Source organism: Corvus hawaiiensis, chromosome 23 (genome assembly GCF_020740725.1).
Source record: "Corvus hawaiiensis isolate bCorHaw1 chromosome 23, bCorHaw1.pri.cur, whole genome shotgun sequence".
In the NCBI taxonomy this organism is placed as follows: domain Eukaryota; kingdom Metazoa; phylum Chordata; class Aves; order Passeriformes; family Corvidae; genus Corvus; species Corvus hawaiiensis.
Window position 1 is genome coordinate 4,820,765 of NC_063235.1, and position 20,293 is coordinate 4,841,057.

Consider the following 20,293-nt stretch of genomic DNA (forward strand, 5'->3'; position numbering starts at 1 on the left):
CCGAGCCGGGTGCGGGGCCCCTACAGGAGAGCAGCGAGGGCCCCGGCGGCAGCTGCGACCTCCTGCGACGACGGCGGGAGCGGGGCTCGGGGCCGGTCCTGCCGGGAGAGCTCGGGGCTCCTCCCGGGGCGCTTCACCCTCCTCCCCGACGGGGAGCGGGAGCTGCAGCCCGGACTGGGGACAGAAAGATGTGTCTGGGGGTGCTCTGGGCCTGACTCCCTGCCCGAAGGGACGGACGCGAGGGTGAGCGCCGGGTGCAACAGAGCCAGGGAAAAACGGGGAACACCGACGGTCAGCATGCCTGCCTCCCCGCCCTCCTCCATCCTTCCCTCCGCCTCTCCCTCCCTCCCTCCGCCTCTCCCTCCCTCCCTCCGCCTCTCCATCCCTCCCTCACTCTCGGTTTGGGCCCTCCCTCCGGGGCAAGACGAGGCGGGCCCGCAACACCGGGTTCCTGAGCGCGGCACCGGGCACCGGACACCAGCGAGGCGAACCGGGCAGACGAGAAGGCCCCGCCAGAGGCACTGGGTTACCCAATGACATCCCCCCCCCCCACCGCCCCGATATCACGGGCACGCAGGCGTGGCCCCACGGCCCCACGGCGGAGCGGGGATGCCCATCCACACGGGCACACGCACACACTCGCCCGCTCTCACACCCCGACGCACACTCGCGGCACCCGGACACCACGGTCACGGCTCCCCGCGGCCCACGGGCGCCGTGGCCGGGCTGTGGGGTGGCGTGTCACCGCGGATCCTCGCGGTCTCACCGTGCCACCCGCAGGATGCCGGCCGCCCATCGCTGGGCGGGACGTTCCATTGGCAGCGCGTGTTTTGCGTGGAGCAGAGCACAAACCCTTCACCCCCAGCTGCAACACGCCGTGCTGTGTGATCGACATCAACAAACACAACCCCACACTGCAGTTAATTTAATTCCACTCTTCCCGCCCGGAGCTACAGCTCCCTTCATTTTCATTTTTCCTCTGAATTCCCACAACTCAGACCTCTTTGATTTCCAGGTTTAATTAACAATGCTCATTAAATGAATTTTTATTCATTTCTTTTAATATTACCCTGCCACCTGTCTTTAGGAGGCAAGGGCTGATCGTTTATTCTAATTTATTTCTGTTAAATATGGCATTTAAGGGTGGGAGGAGGGATATGCAGAGGTATAGAGGGTTGATCCATTCAAATCTCTTCATCCCACTCAAAAGCGCTTCAAGGACGCTGCTCCTGGAAGTTCTGTATTTATTTTCCACCAGATCCATTTCATTTGCTAGGAAAAATTGGATTGGACATGCTGTATTTTGCAGTTATGTTCCAGTTCATTCTTAATGTCCCTCACTCGTCTAGTCCATATAATGTCAAGTCTTCATTCATCTGAAAGAGGTGAAACTGTGCAAAATCCAGGCAGGAAGGGTTGTGAGCTGGCCTGTACAGAACCGCAGGCAAGCAGGAGGATGGTCCCTGGCAGCAACTGGGAGTGAAGCTGTGTTTCCACCCAAAAATGAGATAGAGCAGAGGAAACCTGCAACACTGACAGACAAAAGGAAGGAAATACAAAATGCAGAGCTGTCCTCTGCCCCTCACGGAACATGCTGGGCAAACTGGGGTCATGGGAACACATTAGGCTGGGGCAGTAGGCCAGTGCAGCCTGGAGCTGGGGACTGTAGGGCTGCTGGGGGCTGTTGCCCTCCCCAGCACAACACAGCGGTGCTCAGGAAGGAGAAAACAGAGGTGCAACAGACTCTGGGCTGTGGGAAACCACCAGCAGCTACCCTGCTCTGCCACCTTCTCTCACCTTCTCTGGAAGCACAATCAGCACCTTCGCAGCTCTGGGGTCCTGCCCAGCAGCACCCTCAGAGCCCTACGAGCACCAGAATTGTCCTTGCAAGACGTCCAAGACCTGCCTGAGTTCTCCACTGCCCCAGACCCTCTGTACAGTGCCTGCCTGATGATGAGGGCAAACCAAACCCCTGGGCCTCTCATGGACAGAAGGCACGCATTAAGGCACCAGTGCTGCTGCTGAACAATTATTCACTTTTACCTGCTCTCCCGAGGTCTCAGGCAGGGCCCAGGACTGTCATACAGGCGGCTGCCAACACACTCTCCCAGCAGCTGCCTGGTTTTGTTACTGGTTCAACCTGGCCAGGACAATTGCTGGGGTCACCTGAGCACAGGAGGCTCAGACACAGCTCCCCATTACCTGTTCTTTAGCATCCCTGTTGAAGGACCACACTTCCAGCTGTGCTTGTGTTTTGCTCTGCCATACATCCTGTTTCCTAACAGTGACATGGTTCTGCTGAGGTCCTCAACACAAGAGCTGCCCCCTCGCCCCCCAGCTACAGGAAGCATTCACTGTGAGTCTGGGCAAGGTCTCCACCCCAGGGACCACTTGTTGCACATGGACCCAAGCCAGAAATCTCTGAAAAACTGGTTTTGTAACAAAGGTCCCAGAGCTCCTTCCCAGGAGATCAATGTTTGCATCGGCACTGCCAGGAGCATGTGAGGGGCTTGAGGCAGCAACCTCTGCTCCTGGGGGTCAGCAACAAACATGCGGTGGAGCAGGGCAATGAGAGCACTGAGACTCAGGTATGTGAGCAGAGCTCTTCCCTAGTCAAAGATGAACCAGTTCTTCTCCAGAGGCTCAGCTCCCATCAACACCTCAGGGAAATACAGCCTGCCCCTATTAATTCCCACATCCCCTTCCCAGAAATCCAGGTGGGGAAGGAATCTCCTTGCTGTGGGTCTGGAGAGCCAGGCAGGGCTTTGGGGAGATCAGGGACCCTGCTGAATGCGGCAGCCCCCCTGCTGCTGCTCAGACCTCCACCCTCACCACCCCTCCTACATCTCATGGCAAGAGGAAGGGGGCTACGTTGGGTTCTGACAGCACAGCAGCCAAGTAACAACCTTATGAAATATTTAGTTTTATTGCCAGTGCTTTTGGGTTGAGATGAATAAATGCTGTAAGATAATGGATGCCATGGTCAGGTTTGCAATGGCATTATGACATTTAAGCTGTCAAAGAGAAACAGAATGTGGATCTGCTCCTCTGGGGCCTTGTCCATCTTGTCGGAGCACAGTGAACGATCATCTTGCTCCTGGAGATCTTGTCCTGGTGTTGGAAACGCACTGGGAGATGAAGCACAGTTTGCTCTGGGTGTTGCTGGCTGCAATCCCACTCCATGCTGGGATCTCAAACACTGGCAGAGAGATGATGCCACATCCACCTCTCTGGCACCAGATCATTGGTGCCCACAGATGCCAACTGCCAGGGGCAGAACCTGTGGTTGGGCTTGCAAAGCTCAGGGTGGCTGAGGACACTCTGCAGCCTTTGAAGCCTTGGCCAGGTTGCTGGGGCACCATCTCCCTCGTGTGGGCTGAGCCAGCTGGGCGTGCTGGAGCCTGTGGACTGGCATGCGTGGAGCTAACAGAGATGCCCACGTGGCAGGAGGCCTCCAACAGCTCCCGTGCCCTCCCCTCCTGAACGTGCAGTGCTCACTGTTGATAGCACTCAGTCTCAGGGAGGCAAAACAGTCCTTTTGGGGGTGCTCTGTCTGAGAATGTTTGCAAAGTGTCCTGGGACAAGAGAGCAGTGATATTCCTCAAGGAGCTCTGCCATCTCCACTGGCATTCAGCCTGGTAACATCCCAGAGCAAGGTGGGACTCTCACCCCTTCCTTTGTCAGCTCAGGAGCAGTGAGAAGCTCATGAGGAGCATATTTTGTTTCATGCAAGGAAACAAATACATGACAAGACGTCAGGGTCTCAGGGAGGCTCCATCTCTGGCAGGGCACGGATGGTCCTGCTCACAGCTAATGTGACTTTCCATTGAAGGGTGTGAGAATGAGGCACAGGTGCTCCTCTCCAGGCACCTGCTGGTGGCCAAACTCCACTCCCTAAGATGTGGGGCAGGATAAAACTGGAGGACTTCCCAGGCTCTTGGTTTGCTCCCAGGTAGCCTCTCAGGGAATTAAAGACCAGCAACCAAAGGCCTCTTGGTTAGGACCGTGCTAGTGTTGGAACTGTGGAACTGTTGGAACCAGGCAGGATCTCTGGTCAGGTGTTGTGGGAGCTCCAACCACTGCCCACGGGGATGAACCACAGCCAAACCAGATCAGCTGCCTACAGTGAGCCCAGCACCGCACTGGGAATAGCAAAGCATCCTCCTGGTGATACAGGTCCTATCTCTCATTAGCACTAATTAGTGGATGTCATTAATGGGAAGCCCACACCCTTGACCAGAGGCAGAAGAGTGTACAGGACTGGAAACACTTGAAGGTAAAGGATTTGAGGGTTTGGGTGTTTTTTCTGACATGGCATTGTATTCCTAACTTTTCCTGCTGGTGTTTCCCTGTGGTGCAGGGATGTGTTCCTGGCAGGCTGAGGAGCCTCTCCCAGCTCAGCTCCAAAGTTCTTCTCTTTTCCAAGGCCAGGAGGCTCATTTGCCTGTTTGGCTCGCGCCGCTCTGCTGGGAGCACCTGCCTTTGTTCCAACTTGCACCGACTGCTCAGGGCTGAGATGAAAAGATCTAAAGATACTCTCCCTGAGCAACAGCCTCCTCTTCAGTTGTGTAAGGCATTCGCTCTAATAAAGCAGTGAGCCAAAACCACGGGGTAAAGCAGGAATACAACCAGAGCCAGCCCTCCTTTTGAGGCAGCTTCGTGCTTGATTTTCCCTTCATCAGACGATTCCACAGCCCCCTTCAATGAGTTCTGATCAGTGCCCTGGGCTGGCAGCAGAGCCGGTCCCGGCGAGGCAGCAGCTCCCAGAGAACTCCTCGGCTGACACCTGGTGGAAAAGCAGGAGCAGGGAGCTCCGCTCGGATGAAGCCTGCCTCGGCAGCCACCCTGGGAAACATCCTCGGGATAACGGGGTACCCGAGAGCTGGAAGGCCAGGCTGTAAAGCCAGTGCTACAAGTGATTTACTCCACGCTACATGTGGCCTTTCTCTTCTGTAAAGCAAAGTGTTCCTCGGTCTCTGGGGAGTCAGAAAGGGGAAATTCACTCATTTTGGTTTTCACACCCTAACGGGAGCCAAGGCAGACTGAATCCTTCACCTTGCAAGAGTGGAAAACTCTGCCTGTACATCCCATCCCGGCAGCGAGAGGGAGCAAATAGAAAATCCCACGGATGTACTTTGTGCTGGTGTTTTGTGCTGGGCAAAACAGGCAAAGCAAGTGGTGCTGGGAAGGTTTTCTAGGTGTGAACTTGGGATGATGGCACCAGAGGTGGATGTGAACAGGGGGATCATCCTGCAGCACAGCATCAAGTCACGAGGAGTTATTCCCAATGCTATCAGTAAATAACAAAGATTTTCCCATTCCTGCCTTTTTCAGGGCTCTGTGTGTAGTGCCAAGTGATTTACTGGTATGTGCAGGACTGACAGAAAATAAGGTGAAAACCGGCAGGGCTTACTGTGACAAAACTGTGACCGTATTAACAGGAGAAGCAAGCATCCCGTCAGGGCCCTGGGCAGAAAGAAATCCCAGCACTGGGAAGTTTGAAAAACAAAGCAACAAAACGTCTTTAATAACAAAACAGGCTGTTTTTACAGAGAAATCCTCACAACAGGTCGAGCAGGGGCTTGGGGAAATGTTCCAAGGCAGCAGCAGTTCTGCACATCGATGTGGACAGTGCTGATCACACTGGGCTCTGCTGCATCACTCCAGTTTTGTAACGTTTGGTCATTTAAATGGGTTTTTTTGAGCCCACCTGGCACCAAAGGGCACAGCAGCAGTGCTGAACAGACCTTGTGCAGGTGTCTGGTTTCATTTCCCACCTGGAGTGCTGCTGCCTCCTCCCTGCTCAGCCAGACACTGTTCCAGAGCTGCCATTCCATACAGATTGGCCCACTCGGTGCCATGGTGGGACAGGATCACACCCCTGCACTGCTCGCTGGCTCTGGCCAGCTCCACGAGCACGGCCTGGAAAGCGGTGATGAGCTCAAAATCCACAGAGGCTGGAGCGACGCAGGACAGCAACTGCGGGAGTCCCTCCAGCCAGCGCGCCTGGAGAGCAGCGTCCGGCAGCCAGGGGAAAAGCGGGATGCAGCCGGCCAAGGCCTGCATTCCCAGGAACCAGAGCTCACGGATGTCATCCCAGGCACTCACGTAGGGGGGTGACACAGCCACGGCCAGGCCATCGCTGCTGGGGTCTGCCTGAGCCGCGTGGGCCTGGGAGAGGAAGCGAATGGCAGCTCCAAAAAACTCTTTGGCAGACTGTGTTCCCTGAAGGGCTGGAAGAAAAAGGAAATGAATGACACAATACAGTTGGCTCACTCAAAGAAGGGCCTGTGGTGGGTCTGTGTGGAGCAGGACAACATCATCCTGCCCTAGAAGTCTCCTCATCCCAGCACATCAGCTTGCTAAATGGTCCGTGTATTCCTTGCTCCTGCAGATTTTTGGTTTATCACTTTTCCAATGACAAACTGGAGCAGTTTCCCTTCTATTTGCTTTCTCCAGCCCAGCTTCCCAGCTCCTGGTCTCTGCCCACACAGCACAGTGTGGGCTTTGCCAATGGGAGCTTCCTTTACCTGCTGACCCTGCAAGGATCCTGGCCATCATCAGGCCCAGAGTGGCAACGTTTGCTGCTAGAACCAGGTGATGCTTCTGGGGCAGCAGAAGTGGAAGAGATTTCAGCAACACATCCATCAAGGAAGAAAAGGTTTTGTCTCGCCTAGAGAAAAAATAAACCCTTTTTGACACATTTCCTGAGCAGAGCCAGAAGCACCTGAGAATGTCAAGGTTAAACACAGCACCAAAAATGTAATGAAATTTGGGTTGAAAAAGGGACATCCCTTTTCAGTGTAGTGTGTTAACAGATTCTCAAGCTCGATGCACAAGGCACACTTTCTTCCCACTGCCAACTGCAGAGCCAGCTCCCACAGTTCTGTTACCTGACTAGGTCTGGAGCAGTCACGACTAGGTTAAGGAAAACCCCACACGTGGTCTGGAGACTCATTTCAGTGCTCGTCAGGGGCTCTGGGGCCGACGACTCGGAGGTCAGAACCTCCCACTGCCGCAGGAAGTACTCACACAGCAGTGCTGGTGCCCCTTCGGAGATGAGGATGTCCCGGGGCCTGTCCTCTGCTGTCAAATGGCAAAAGCCAGGTAGCAGAAATCTAGAAGGGGAAAGAAACTGGGAGCATGAGGTAGAATGGGTCTAAACCCTACATTTTCATCCATCTTGGGGGAAAAAGCCCCATGGATCTAGTACTGCAGGGAGAATGAAAATAGAAAAAATATTTGAGCAGGTTTGTGCTAAAATGCAACAAACTTGCGCTTAAAATGCTCACCTTAGAGCATCCCGGGGTAAGGCAGAGCCCTCAGTGCTGACCAGCTCTGCCTGGGGAAGACTCAGAGCTGGGCTGCCCTCCTTGAAAAGCTTCCTGGCATACTTAACAAGGAAAGGCAAGAGGTCACAGATTTCCTGCTTGAGGGAGGATGTCTCTTCTGCCATCCAAGCTCCAAGGACTCGAACAGAGGCAAAGATGAAAGGATCTTGCAGCTCCTCCTGTTTAACCTGCATGAAGAAAGCAAAGTGACACGTTATTGTCACTGTACATCAACTACCACAGGTCTGGAAACCACAGTGGGCCAAGAGGCAGAGTTTGCTCCACAGAGAGACACCCCCAAAATCTGTTCTTTGTTAAAAGCCCTGCATTACCTGTCTCAAGTAGAATATTACAGCTCCAAATGCCTCCTCCATAATCCTCATGAGCTGCATTTTCTGCACATTTTCTAGCAGAGGGTTCTCTTCCCTCAGGCACTCCTGGATCCCCATCTCCACAAGGACATAGCAGGCTGTCACCACTTCTTTCTTCCCCTCCACCTCCACAGGATCTGGCTCCTCTAGGGTCAGGCGGACCTCCACACAAGCCAAGTTCACCAGCAGGGCCAGGAACTTGCTGCCAGCACTCCCTGCTGGGATCCACTCAGCCCCACAGGCCTGCACGAGGCTGGCCGCGAGCTTCAGAGCGGGGTCCCGCTGCGACTGGCTGAGTTTGCTGCCCAGAATGTCAGCCAGCCCCTTGTAGAGTCTGCAGATGCACTTGGAGCCCTGCGAGTTCTCTGTCAGAAGAGGTGACAGGGGGATGAAGTGAGGCAGAAGCTCACACAGCTCAAATTTGGTCATGTCTTCAGCCTTGAGAAAGTCACCAGAGAGCTTGCTGAGCACAGCCAGGAGCTGTGGGGCATCTCTCTGCCAGCACTTGGCATCTGCTACGGCCAACAGCCCCACAAGCAGTGTGAGGGCACGGTCAGAGCCGTGACCGCCATTCAGGTAGGCCTGGCACAGAGCAGACACTGTCCCTTTGGTCACCAACTCCCTGGGGCCTCTGGCCGTGGCCAGGACAGCACTGAGGCACTGGTACACGTCATCAACCATGGATGTGCTATCTGGGTCGCATGGGGAAAGCAGGATGTCATTGAAGGTCGGGATTTTGTTCAGGATCTGGGAGTGCCCAGCTAGCTCTGGGTCGGTGCAGAAACAGGCCAGCAGGGTGAGGCCGAGGGCACGGAAGGTGTGCGGGGGGCAGTCGGCTGGGGGCTGCCGGGAGGTCAACAGGCGGGTCGGGAATGTGAATCCGATCGCATCGAAGATCTGGCGACGGATCTTGGCATCCACCTCTCCGGCTCTGACTGCTTTGGTCACCTGCGAGGCAAAACAGGAGTGAGTGTGAGCATAGCAAAAAGATTTGGTACATGTACCGGATGGAACAGGCAAATCAGAAGCCAAAACAACTTTAACTAGTGCAGGGGAGTACCCACTGAGCTGGCACTTGGTCCGAGTACTAATCCAGAGGTTTACCACGGTGTTCCAAGACTGTGGCAGCACTGACTGACCATCCGCACACCCAGGTCAAGGCCAGGCTCCCTTGTTTCGCTGAAGGGAACCCCAAAGCTCTGAAGCAGCTTGCTCCGAGCTCCCAGTCCCCACCTCCCCGCGTCCCCCGAGCACTCCGGTGTCCAGCGGGGTGCTTGGCCTCCCCCCTACCCACTCCTGAGGCGATTCCGCGGTTCCTTACCAGGAGCAGCGCTGCGAACTGCTCGCTGTCGTTCCTCGCGTCTCTGAGTACAGCGAGGCACCGCTTCAGCGTGGCGTGCCTGTCCCCGGAGTCCGAGGCCATGGTCGGGAAGCGCGGCCGAAGGACTAGAGGGCAATACCGGCACCCTTCCCGCAGGCCCGTCCCTCGCCGTTCCAGTCCCGTCCCTCAGCCCCGACCCTCAGCCCCTTCCCTCAGCCCCGTCCCTCGCCGTTCCAGCCCCGTCCCTCAGCCCCGTCCCTCAGCCCCGTCCCTCAGCCCCGTCCCTCGCCGTTCCAGTCCCTTCCCTCACGGCGCCCCGCCCGCGGGCGCGCGCCGCCTGCCCCCCCAGCCAATCCGCGCTCCGCCTCCGCGCCGCCGGCCAACCGCGTGCCGCCTTGTTGGGCGGTGCCCGAAGCCGCCGCCTCCGCGCGGAACTGTGGGCAAATCACCTGTGGCTGCGCGGCCTCCGCGCCCGCCCCGCCCGGTGCGACCGGGAGCGGCGGGGGAGCGAGCGGCGGGGACCCGCGGCTCTGCAGCCCTGGCACTGCCCGCACGGCCGGACCCAGCTCTGGTACCGGGAGCCGGCGGTTCAGCTTCCGGGTGAGCGTGCGCGGGCGCCGCCATGGCCGCGGGGCAGGAGGCCGCGGTGCCCCCGGGCCCACCGCGCTGGAGACCCGGCCGCGCCCGGCGCCCGGTGCCCGCCTGAGCTCGCCGAGGGGCCGCCTCACTTCGCCATGCGCCCCTGGTACGTACCCGCCGGCGGCACGGGGCGCCGCCGCCTCTCGCGGGGCCCGGGCCCGGCCCCGGGGGCTCCGTGCCGGGGGGCTCCGGCCGGGCAGGTGCGGGGACCGGGGGTCTGGGGCGGCGGAAAGTTTCCTCAAGGACCTGTTGGCTGAGCGGGCGCGGGTTTACATCTCCCCCTGTGAAGTTTTCCTCCCGTGTCTGTTCCTGCTCTGCTGCGGACGGTTGAATGCAATTTCTCGAGGTGTAACAAGCTCGGAGTGCTTGAGGAGCGCTGTTGGATCTGGCTGTAACAGCATTCCCTTTGGATTCTTCGGAACTGGCAGATTTAATGCCATTTAGTGCCTAATGATGCTTCATTGCTGCCTTAAAATAGATATTATTTATTACCTGTGAAATAATTGATGTTCTCATACCTCATCACCTAGAGATAATTTACATTTAATTAGTATGTGAGGCTATTAAATAGCCTTTGGCGTTAGAAAGGCAGAGAAGTTTGGTGATCCCTGCCCTGTGGAGCAAAACAAGAAGCAAACCAGGGCGTTAGCTCCCGGTTTCCCAGCGTTGCTGTGCTCTCGTGTCTCTGTTTCTGGCTGGCACCAGCCAGCACGGACGTGCCTGCGGTGACATCGCCAGGCAGATGGGCAGGGGTTGTCAGTGCCTGTGTTATCCTTGTGCTGCTGCCTGGGTGTCCAATCCTCAGGCATGCTTGAAACTGAAATTTCCCAAATGCCCGTTTGGAATCCAGTGGACAGCCACTGTGATAGCAGATGAAAAATGGGGTCTGGAGGAGAAAACCACAAGTGACAGGCCCTCTCCACTCAGCACTGAGAGCTGTGCCACTACAGATTTCATTTTGGTATCAGACATTGATAGTTCCTTAGCAACAGCTGGACTAATCACAGTAGATAAGCCATTCCTTTTCCTCCACAAGTGCTCTGTTCACTTTGCACTCTCACTGGATCTGTGCAGGAACATTTCAATTGCCGTGGGATGTTTTGTGTTTCATACCCTGCGTGTTTCTAGAACCCTGCTGCTGCCCACAAAGGCCATGGAGAAGAGGTTGGAAGCCAAGTCCAGCATCAGCGCCCAGTTCCTGTCACGACACTGCCTGGGAAAAGCTGCGAGGGAGCTGGGAATTCTGCAGCTGTTCTACCTGTGCACTTGTCTGTGTGCCTTGTGCTCCTCTGCAGGTGATTCTTCTGTTCTCTCTGGGACTGTGTGTATGGTTTTTTATGGTATTTATCCCTCTTACTTGTTTAAAATACTCTGAGAGAAAAGTGAAATGATTTGCTGGTAGACATTGTGGGGTTGTGTTTTTTATTGGTTTCCTTTTTAATTGATTTTTTTTTTAAACTAACAACCCAAAGCCATTGTTTTTTTTAAAACTAAACAAAACCCCACCCTTAGCAGTTACTAAATGAGCTCTCAAAAGCTTGTATCTCAGAGAGAGCTTTTTCTGACCCTAATTCTTGACAAAAGGAACAAGTGATAATCTGGAAAATAATCTGATTTAAGGAAAGCAACTTGGAAAGGCAGGAATGTTTTTTAGCCCTAAGATGTTTAACACTCTCCCCAAGAGCAGTGTGTCAGAAGTCTTTATTTGCCTACAGGCAGTGGTTATGTTTGTTTTTTTAATTTCCTGTTCAAACTTGAGTAACCAACCTCCTGCTCGAGTAAATAACCAAGTTAGTGGTTTGGATGGAAGTTTTCCTCTGATGCATTGTGTGGTGTTTGGTTTGGGAAGGGGCTGGTTTGCTTTGTTTCCGAGTAACATGGAGGTGTTCTTCAGGCAGCTGCAGCGTCCTTGTTGTGTTACTGGACCTTCCTAGACAGTTCCCAGTGGCAAATTTGACTAAGCTAATGAGCTGTGTGACCTTAATCAGCTAATTTAGACCCTGAAAAGACGTTTGTATTCCTGGTCCTAGCAAAGGGTTGCATGTTTGAATGGTGCGTTTCCTTGTCAACTGGGCTTCCTGCATGCATTTCCTGGCTTTAATAATTTCTTGGAAGTTTAGAGTTAGAGCTCCTATGAGACTCCTAGAGGGTGTTCTAGACAGTGTTGGTTGTTTAAGGGTTGCTCTGCTTGGAAGAGTTAAAGCCAGGAATCAAAGAGTCGTTACAGTTGGAATGGTACAAGTCTGAGATCATCAAGTCTAACCATTAAATGAGTGAAAATTCCGTTAAATTAAGGTTGTTGCGTGTGCAGAAATAAACATAATTATATGGACATAGTTACCCTGATGTAGACACTTTTTCCATTGCAGAGTTTTTGTTATTTTGGGCTTGTTTGTGTCGCTCAGGCAGCGGAGTTTGTGAAGCTGAGGAGGAGTTATGGCTGCCTAGAAATGAGCGTGGTCATGTGGAGTTACGCAAGGGGGACTGTGTTGACATAACTGACTGACGTGTGGCAGGTTTAAAAGGTCCACAGAGTCAAGTCTTTAATCATTAATCTGCTATCAGGCAGGATTAACTGCCCGGGCAAGTCTGTGAACTGGAGATTATTAATAGAAGCTGTTCCTGTGTGTTCCATTCCCCTGCTGCTCAGCAAAGCTGTGAGCTGCATCCCTGGGACAGGAACTCCTGAGTTCCTGGGAAGAGCAGTTTTCTCCACTGACGTGACAAAAACGATATGGAGAAGTGACTAAGCACACCCACTGTGCAGGTGTCTTGTGACTTGTGTGATGCTGAGCTTAGCGGGGAGCCCATCCTCAGGAATGTTCCTGCTTTCCACAGATGAAATACAAGTGTAGACTCTCTTTTGTCCCGGGGCACTTAGAGCTGTTTGAATGTTTGATGCTCACCAAAGGCCATGGAACTTGAAAATGAAAAGTGAAAATCAGTATGTCTCTGTGGAAAATTCACATCTGGAATGCTAGGCTGGCGTGCTGGGAGTTGTCTGTTCACCTCTGTCATTCCTGAGAATTATCTGAGTTTTAAGCTGTCTGTGTACAGCAATTCAGAAAAACATACCGGCTCATTTCAAATAAACATGTCCTGGGTGGGCATTAGTAGAGTTCTAGAAATGAAATGTGGCCAAAATATTAGTCAAATCTTGTTTTAGCAGTGTGTTAAAAGAGAAGCAGAATGCTCTCAGCATGGTAGTGTTGTGTCATCTGGGCTAAGTCATGGCTCTGATATGCTGAGGAGATGCTTCTAGGGAGTCAGGCTTTACGTTTGAGATGAATAAATATAATACTTGTGTTATGAAGTGATTTGTCACAAGGGATATCTTCCCTGGGAAGATTTTTCTCTTAAATGTCTCCCATTCTGTGTGTGCCTCAGTTCTAAACCTGGTACTAGAAAGTGCTGCTGAATTTCACTGCTTCTATATCAAGCCTTAATTTGAGTGGTATGTGTGAGCCGGAGCTGACATATGAGGAGAGATGGATGAGCAGTGGTTGAGGAGGAGGAGGAAGGATTTTAGGAATGTGGGAAGCAGCATATTTCCCTCATCCCCAGGATATATTAGGGACAGTGATTCACCTTTAACAGAAAGGGAGTTTTATAGGCGAAACATAAGTCTGAATGGATAAGATCCTGTTGAAATTCACAGGAATGGTGTAATTCTTCCATTTGTTACTGTTTTTCCAAGTCTGGAGAGAGTGCGTGTGCATACACGTGGGCATGGTGTGTACACACGTTCCATACTCTGTTCTAATTCCAGACCCAACAGGTTGGTGCCAGGTGCTTGTCCCTGCCTGTGACTATGACAGTGGTGTCAGGGAGTGGCTCTCCAGGCATTTCAGGTGTGATGAGGTTGGCTGTTGCCCCGGGCACACAGATTCCCTGTCTGCTCTCTCTCCAAGGAAGTGCTGTGTGTTGATGAGGTGTGACAAGGGTGCTGAGGATTTTAAAGGTGCTGATGTCAACTTCTCTTGCTGTTGAACATTTGCAGAGTTTCTTTTACACTTCATTGCTCAAGTGAGGAGCTTCTCCGCCTTCTGCACTGTGGTGGGTTCAGACATCCTCAGGGAGCTCTGTTCCCCATGACATGGTTGCTAATCTCAAGTTCATTCTTGATCAGGATATTGTAATTTAAATTCAGACATTATTTTAATGGAGAAAAATATTTCCCATTTGTGTTGTGTTCAAGAACTCCGTTCTTGACAGGGAGGGAGCCAGATCTGGAGCATATTCTCCAGCTGCACAACTCCCAGTCCAGCAACACTGTTTGTAAAGTAATCTTCCAATGACCTGTTGTCACTTGGATGCTGAACACAGCACAGTGTAACAGTCCCATAGGTCATTAGGCTATTTTTAGGGAATCCTTAATCTGCAGAGCTCTGAATTTTGGAAGCCTTTAATCCATTGATCCCTGCAAGCACTCAAAATTTTCATGCTAAGAAAAAAAAAAACCCGTGTGCAAAGCAGTTGCTGCTTTACTGCAGAGCTGAGACCTGAAGTGACTTGACTCTTAACAGAAATTATGTCAAATGTTTGAGGGTTTTTAATGAAAAACACTATGTCAGGGTGGGTAGCAAGGCTTTTCCTTGCAGACCCTTTTTCTAGAAGCTGTGAACAACTTCCCAAGTGGAGCAAATTCAGTCAGAATAAGCAACTGATGTCAAATATCAGCATGGAGGAGTCAAAAATGCCTCTGTACTGGCTTGCACCAAGCCAGTGTCACTGTTTGCAGTGTTTTCCTTCTAGGCAGACTATGGGCAGAGAGGCAAGGCCATTATGGGTTAGAGTAAGGAACTGCACTTGGGATTTTGGGATTCGGTTTCTGGCTCTGAACTTGCTCTGTGACCTTGGGCTCGCTGCTCAGTCTGGGCATTATGGGCTCCTCTGAAACGGGAACGTTTTTGTCTTCACTTCTGCTGCTGTAGATGGCTTTAGCTCCATGCCTGTTGGAAAGGGTGGTGGTGGCTTAGGTAGGAGGAGCAGATTGTTCCTTACAATCTTGTGTAAGTACTGGATACTGAGGCCAGGTAGAGATTCTGAGAAGTCAGATTTACTTTCCTATATACTCTCTCCTGCATTCCTCCTGTGCCCCAAATTCATCTTGACAATAGTGATTCAATCTATTATCCAGTGCTTTAAAGGACTGAGAATTGTCTGTCTTCCCTCCTCTTTCCCAGATGCAAACTGGAATGGATCTAAATGCGAGCTGGGGAAGATCCTGCTTGGCAGCCGTTTGAGATCGTGGGTAGGTCACCATTTGCAGCTTCTGGAAGGGTTCCATACTCTGAGCTCCTGTCAGACCACTTGCTGCCAACGCCCCACCTGTGATGCCTTTTGGTTCTTGGAAAATATGTGCATCCAGGTGAACTGCACTGTGCCTGGCATGTGTCAGGCCAACAAGACTGGCTTTTTGGATTCTGTTTTGGTGTTTTTAAAGAAATCAAAAAGCACAGAGCACTTGCTAAACTTTCATATGGAAGGTGGCATGAAGACTTGGAGTCACAAGTGGTTGGACTGGGACATCCCTGTCCAGAGGAAAAAAAGACTGCGGAGATCATTCCAGAAGCAGAGGCTGTCAGGTAACAGAGTGCAGCTCCTGAGAAGGGATCTGGCAGAGAGCTCCAGAAGCAGCCGGAGTGAAGCCAAGCGCTTGAAGGATCAGGTCCTGAGGCACTTAGTGGCAGACAGAGCTGCTCCTGAGAAAGAAAATCAAAAGCAAGACTTGCTGAAAAATGGACAGAATCCAAGAGAACAGAACCCCAGAAGCCCACTCCCTCCTAAGAGCAGTAATGTGAACAGGTCACAGGATGCCGACGGTGACTTGCCCCAGGTAAGTGGTTGCTGGGGCTGGGGTGGGGCTGTCTGGGACAGCTGTCCCCCTCCTCAGTCTGGCTTTAGGTAGATTTTGACTTGGAATTGCCCACGTGATGGGATACCTTTTCAGGTTACCAGTTTGCAGCCTCCTATCAACAAGGCAAGGCCAGTGGTTTGGGGTTTTGTTTGGGTTTTGGGGTAGGTTTTTCCCTCCTTTTCTTAGCTGTGATAAACTATCTTTAAGTGGGAAGGTGAGGCAGGATGGAGTCCATGATAATGCTTATCCTCTGTATAATCACACAGTGTGCATGCCAGGTGAGAAGGAAAGGTGATATGTCAGTGGGAATTGTCTGGGAGCTGAAAACTGTTACCTGTAGAAGTATCTTTTTAGGTCCACACAATAAAATAAGCTGTTTTCATTGAAATGCTGAATCAAGGCAGCTAATTACATTATTTTATAGAGTTATGCATAGAGCTCACAGTGTACTTCGATGTCAATCTGCTTGCTTGAGTTGGCATCTTAATGCCAAATGTTCTCTTTTTGAAGAGTGCTCCAGTTTCTCAAATCCACCAAAGCTTACCTTGGCACGGGGTGAATGAAATCAGTTTAGACTCTACTCCAAACACATACAGTGTTAAGCCAGTAAATCTTGATGTTACAGAGAATTTGGCACATTTGAATTGTTAAGTGATGTTTGTATTTTTACATCTGCAAATAATTTTTGAGCCTTATCTCAAAAATGCTTGTGCACTCGTGATGGTGAAATATAATTCTGCTTTGTGAAACTGTTCCTGAAATAGCTTTTGCCATGTTTCAGGGATTTGGCACTGTACAAAACTGGTGCCTCTGGTTCTGGAAATGACTGAATTTTTCTCCTTGTGTATTCAAATCCTGGTTGCAGGTAGGGCTGTGACTGCTTGAGCCACCACCCTGGAGCAGGATGTGGCGAGCAGCCAAGGGACGCTGCTGAGAGCTCCCGGGGCAGCCAGGGTGACGTGTGTGAAACCAGGCACTAAAACTTGACAAATGTTTGATTTTCCAGAACCCCCCCAGCATCTGGGGCTGACTCAAACTCAGCTTTCTCTCTCCCCTGCAATGCTGCAGCATTTCTACCCTCCCTGTTCTTTCCTCCTCCTAGCAGTTGAGCTGAGCTTGGTGACCCCATTCTCTCAGCTGTCACACGTGTGAGGAGATGTCTTTGCAGCCACTCTTAAATGTCTTCTCTTGCTCTTGGCAAACAGCTTTTACATCTCCCTGCTTGTTCCCTTTCCAGGTTATCCTGCTATTACTGTCCAGGGTGTGCCTAGTAAACTGGTTGCAAATATTAAATTACTCTGATTAATCAGCTTCTGAACATCCAGGATTTCCCATCTTTAGGAAGTGCTCCCCTTGTCATTAATGTGAACTGTTGGATGTGTGCTGGGGAAAGGTTTTTACTCTCCTTGATGATTTTTGCTAATAAGAAAGTCCATGACTCTTAACGAAATGCAAGTTCATCAAAATAAAAACTTCTTCCTAAAATACAGTGCCGTGATGGAATTCCTGGCAGTCACATTTTTGAGGTTTAGTATGGAGTTTTTGAGAAGAAGGAAGAATTAAAATATCCACCTGGGCTAATTCTGGGATTATTGAACCATCCAACTTTACCTGCAAAATGCAAAGCCAGCTCTGCAGCTGTCCTTGCACTTCAAATCCAAGAGCAGTTCAATGTGAGCCAAGGATACAACATTGGAGGCTGTGTTCTTGGGACATGGCCAGACCTTCCAGGAGGCAGATATTCCAAGTTGGGTTGGTTATGGACCAAAATAAAGTTACACACATGCTGAAATCAGTAGAGTTTCACCTGGGCTACATTTGGCCCAATCCATGGAACACATGGCTTGTTTAATAGTGTTCTTTAGGAGGGGTTGGAAGATGGGGATCGTACTGGCTCTTCATACCTGAGAGCATCAAACACCTGAAGTAGGAAAGGACATTGGAAATAAAAGTGCTTTTTCTCCTCTGCTGCTGAGCATTGAATGTGTGGAGGGCTCTTGCAGGGTCAGAGAAAAGGAAAGTGACAGTTTTGGGAAAACATTGCGTCTGTGGCAGTTTCCCTCTTGCAGTTCTGGTGGCTCCACAGCCATCTGCAATGGCATTTGCTACTGTGCAGTGAGCATTAATTTCTGGTTTTACTGTATCCCTGCTATGGAACCAGGATAAACCACAGTGCATCCTGCTCATCAGCCCTTAACCAAGGAAGGGAGATTAGTACTTTTTCATTAAAGTGAGTGACATTTTCCAGGCACCAGTTTTTTTCTGTCTCACTGTAGAATTCCTTGTCAATTCTAAAATATAGCAGCACATTTAATAGCCAGTCAGGAGAAGCATTTAAGTGCAGCACTGCTGATGAACAGGGCTGCTTGCAGCACTGCAGCAGCTCTGCAGGCAGACTGGGAAAGGCTGGAGCAGGAGTGTTGCAACAGAGCCAGAGAACTCATTCCTGCCCTCACATCAAGCCCACTGTTTGGCTCTTGCTGTCACACTTCCTGCAAGTGCTGGGTGCTTTTCATCCACAAGGAACAAGGAAACGTCTCTCTTTACCACCAGCACTAACTCTGTAATGGTTTGTGACATTACCCACATTTTAGTGTCTTAAGAGTCTTCACAGATGTGGCACTTACTGCTGACAGCAAGGACACCATCTAAGCTGAAAAGAGCCCATTTTGTAAATTCAGACCAGGTCTATTTAAATTTAAAAATAAAAGAAAATTCCAGGAGAGAGATATTTTTCTCTCAAGTAACTTGAGCTCAGTGTGGATTCTGATGCACAGGGCTGCTCTAGGCCCTCTAACAGACATGGGACTCTCAGACAAGGACATTGGGTTATTTGTCTCAGGCCAAAGGCATTTAGGGGTGGAAATCAAAATTGTCTGAGGCTCCTGTGTTGACTCAGGCCAATGTGCCACTTTTCTCTGTTTTCTCAGCTAATACGATAGGACAGCTGGCAAACTTCTAGTCTCCTTGTCATTTATCCCCAAGAATGAAATAATCTGTTCTTTGCTTTAAAGAATTCAGAGTTATGGAGCAAAGATAAGAGATGTCTCAGCTTGCAAGCATTAGAGGCATTTTTGACTGTTATGTTGCCCCAGGCAAAGCTTATCTAATTCGAGCTCTCCACAGACATTTGGCTGTCAATTCATCCTGAAGACTTTTGGAAGGAAGAGGATCTCTCTTAACTGTAAAGTGGGGGTTTTTTGGGAATTAAAAGTGAGTCAAGAAAGCATTCAGCTCACTGAAAATATTACCAAGCAAAGTGGGGACTCTGCTGTGGCCAGCGGGTGAATGTAGATCTCCTGTGTTCTTGTGACCCTTCTGGGCTGATTCTTGAAAAGCAACAAGTGGTTTCCCATAGTGGTAGGAAGTCAGGGAAACATTCTGCTCCTGTGCCTTTCCTAAAGAGTCTGTCTCACTTGAGTTCCTGCCTGGCTGTTCCCCTCTTTCTCCTGCCAGCATTTCAAACTTTATCTCGAGAAAAGGGAGTCAGTACCCTTTGCAGTTGTCAGTGGGTGGAAGATGATACAGCTTGGGACATCCAGCTGTCCTGAGACCACTGATGGAAGAGCAGCATGCCAGATTTTTCCTGAATGGATTCCAAAGAATCCCTAGATCTGATTAAGTAAGCCCATTAGCAAGTAACCAAATAAAGGAAGATGGCTTATGTCTGTAACACTAACAAATAGTGCTTGATTCTTTGGTCCATAAAGCTCAGATATTAACCAAACAATTGTTTTATGTTCTGTGAGCAAAAGTGAGCTATGGCAAGAGGAAATGATTTGCCCAAGGCTGAAACAAAATCCTTGCAGAGAAGCCTTCAATGCCTTCACTGGTGCTGCTGGCTTGGCTGGTTGTTCAGTGTGGGCAGCACAGCTTTATTTTTACAACCAACATGTAGTGTTTTCTAAAGCCCAGACCATTTACTGACAAGGATGTTGTCCACCGTGGTCTGGAGTGTTTTCCCAGTTCCTGTTTCCTGGACTGAATGCCAACAGCGTGGTCTAAAAGCTTGAGTATATTTCCTCCAGTATGAGCTTTTAATCATTCCTCTAATGGGGAATAGTGGTGGGAAATTCAGCTCCAAAGTGCTTTCCGAGTCAAAGGTGGTAAATTGCTCCATTTAAAATATTTAGCAGATGTTCTCAAAATAGAGTTAGCTAAAAAAAAATGTGCTACACACATGGACCTCATCGTGGAGGGTAAATTGTCAGGAGTATGGCCTGGCAGGCTAGGAACTGGAATGGGGCTAGGTAAAAGGAATCTTCTGATGAAAGAAAGGAAATTGTTCCTACCACTCTGATTATTTTCAATCGAGTGGCTCATCCTGTGTGGATGTGAGCAAACTTTGTGCCCTGCAGCTCTGCTCCCTGCCCCAGCAGCATCTCCTGGGGCAGGCATGTAGGGAGCTGTGTGTGTCAGCTCACCTTGCTTTGAAGAGTGATTCCAAAATAAATTTCCTCTTGCTGCAACAATTTAGTTATTACATAAAAATGCCAGTGCAGTCTTCCTGCTTCGTGCCGACTGAATGGCTTCAGGAAAAGGAAATCACAGCCAAAGTAAATGAACCCCAGTTTGTTGTCCCTGTTTTTAGGGTCTGTCTTATCCCACTTTTATGTTCTTTTAGCTCCACTCACTGCAGTTTTGAGCCTGGATCTTCTCTTATATTTGCCAGATCAACAGCCTTGGTACGTAAATGCTGTAGCTAAATCTGGTGTTAATTGCTGTTCAGCTGGGGTAGAAATGGCCTGTCTGCTGTGAAGGAAGAACATGG

General features: G+C 50.7%; 2 protein-coding genes across 3 annotated transcripts in view; one reads left to right on the top strand and one right to left on the bottom strand.

Moving 5' to 3' along the window:
- Nucleotides 1-5,497: 5,497 nt before the first annotated feature.
- Nucleotides 5,498-9,241, bottom strand: NCDN (neurochondrin). Its single transcript, XM_048326922.1, has 6 exons — nt 9,024-9,241; nt 7,664-8,650; nt 7,293-7,519; nt 6,894-7,118; nt 6,531-6,673; nt 5,498-6,233 (listed from the first exon to the last, which is right to left on the bottom strand). The coding sequence occupies exons 1-6, from the start codon at nt 9,123-9,125 to the stop codon at nt 5,767-5,769; spliced, it is 2,151 nt and encodes a 716-aa protein (XP_048182879.1). The 5' UTR covers nt 9,126-9,241; the 3' UTR covers nt 5,498-5,766.
- Nucleotides 9,242-9,504: 263 nt separating this feature from the next.
- The window catches only part of KIAA0319L (KIAA0319 like), a 30,079-nt gene continuing 19,290 nt past the window's right edge, over nt 9,505-20,293 (top strand). The window contains exons 1-3 of one of the 2 annotated variants that reach the window (XM_048326921.1): nt 9,505-9,768; nt 10,791-10,957; nt 14,849-15,501. In XM_048326921.1, coding sequence (XP_048182878.1) covers nt 10,816-10,957; nt 14,849-15,501 — 795 coding nt within the window. In that variant the 5' untranslated portion in view covers nt 9,505-9,768; nt 10,791-10,815. The remainder of the gene's footprint in view (nt 9,769-10,790; nt 10,958-14,848; nt 15,502-20,293) is intronic. The other variant, XM_048326920.1, reaches the window with a different exon arrangement.

Coding starts and splice junctions, on each gene's coding strand:
- NCDN (XM_048326922.1), bottom strand. CDS start 9,125: ATGGCCTCGGACTCCGGGGACAGGCACGCCACGCTGAAGCGGTGCCTC. Junction 7,119..7,292: donor TTACCCCGGGATGCTCTAAG/GTGAGCATTTTA, acceptor TTCCCCTTCTAG/ATTTCTGCTACCTGGCTTTT. Junction 6,234..6,530: donor GATCCTTGCAGGGTCAGCAG/GTAAAGGAAGCT, acceptor TTTTTCTTCCAG/CCCTTCAGGGAACACAGTCT.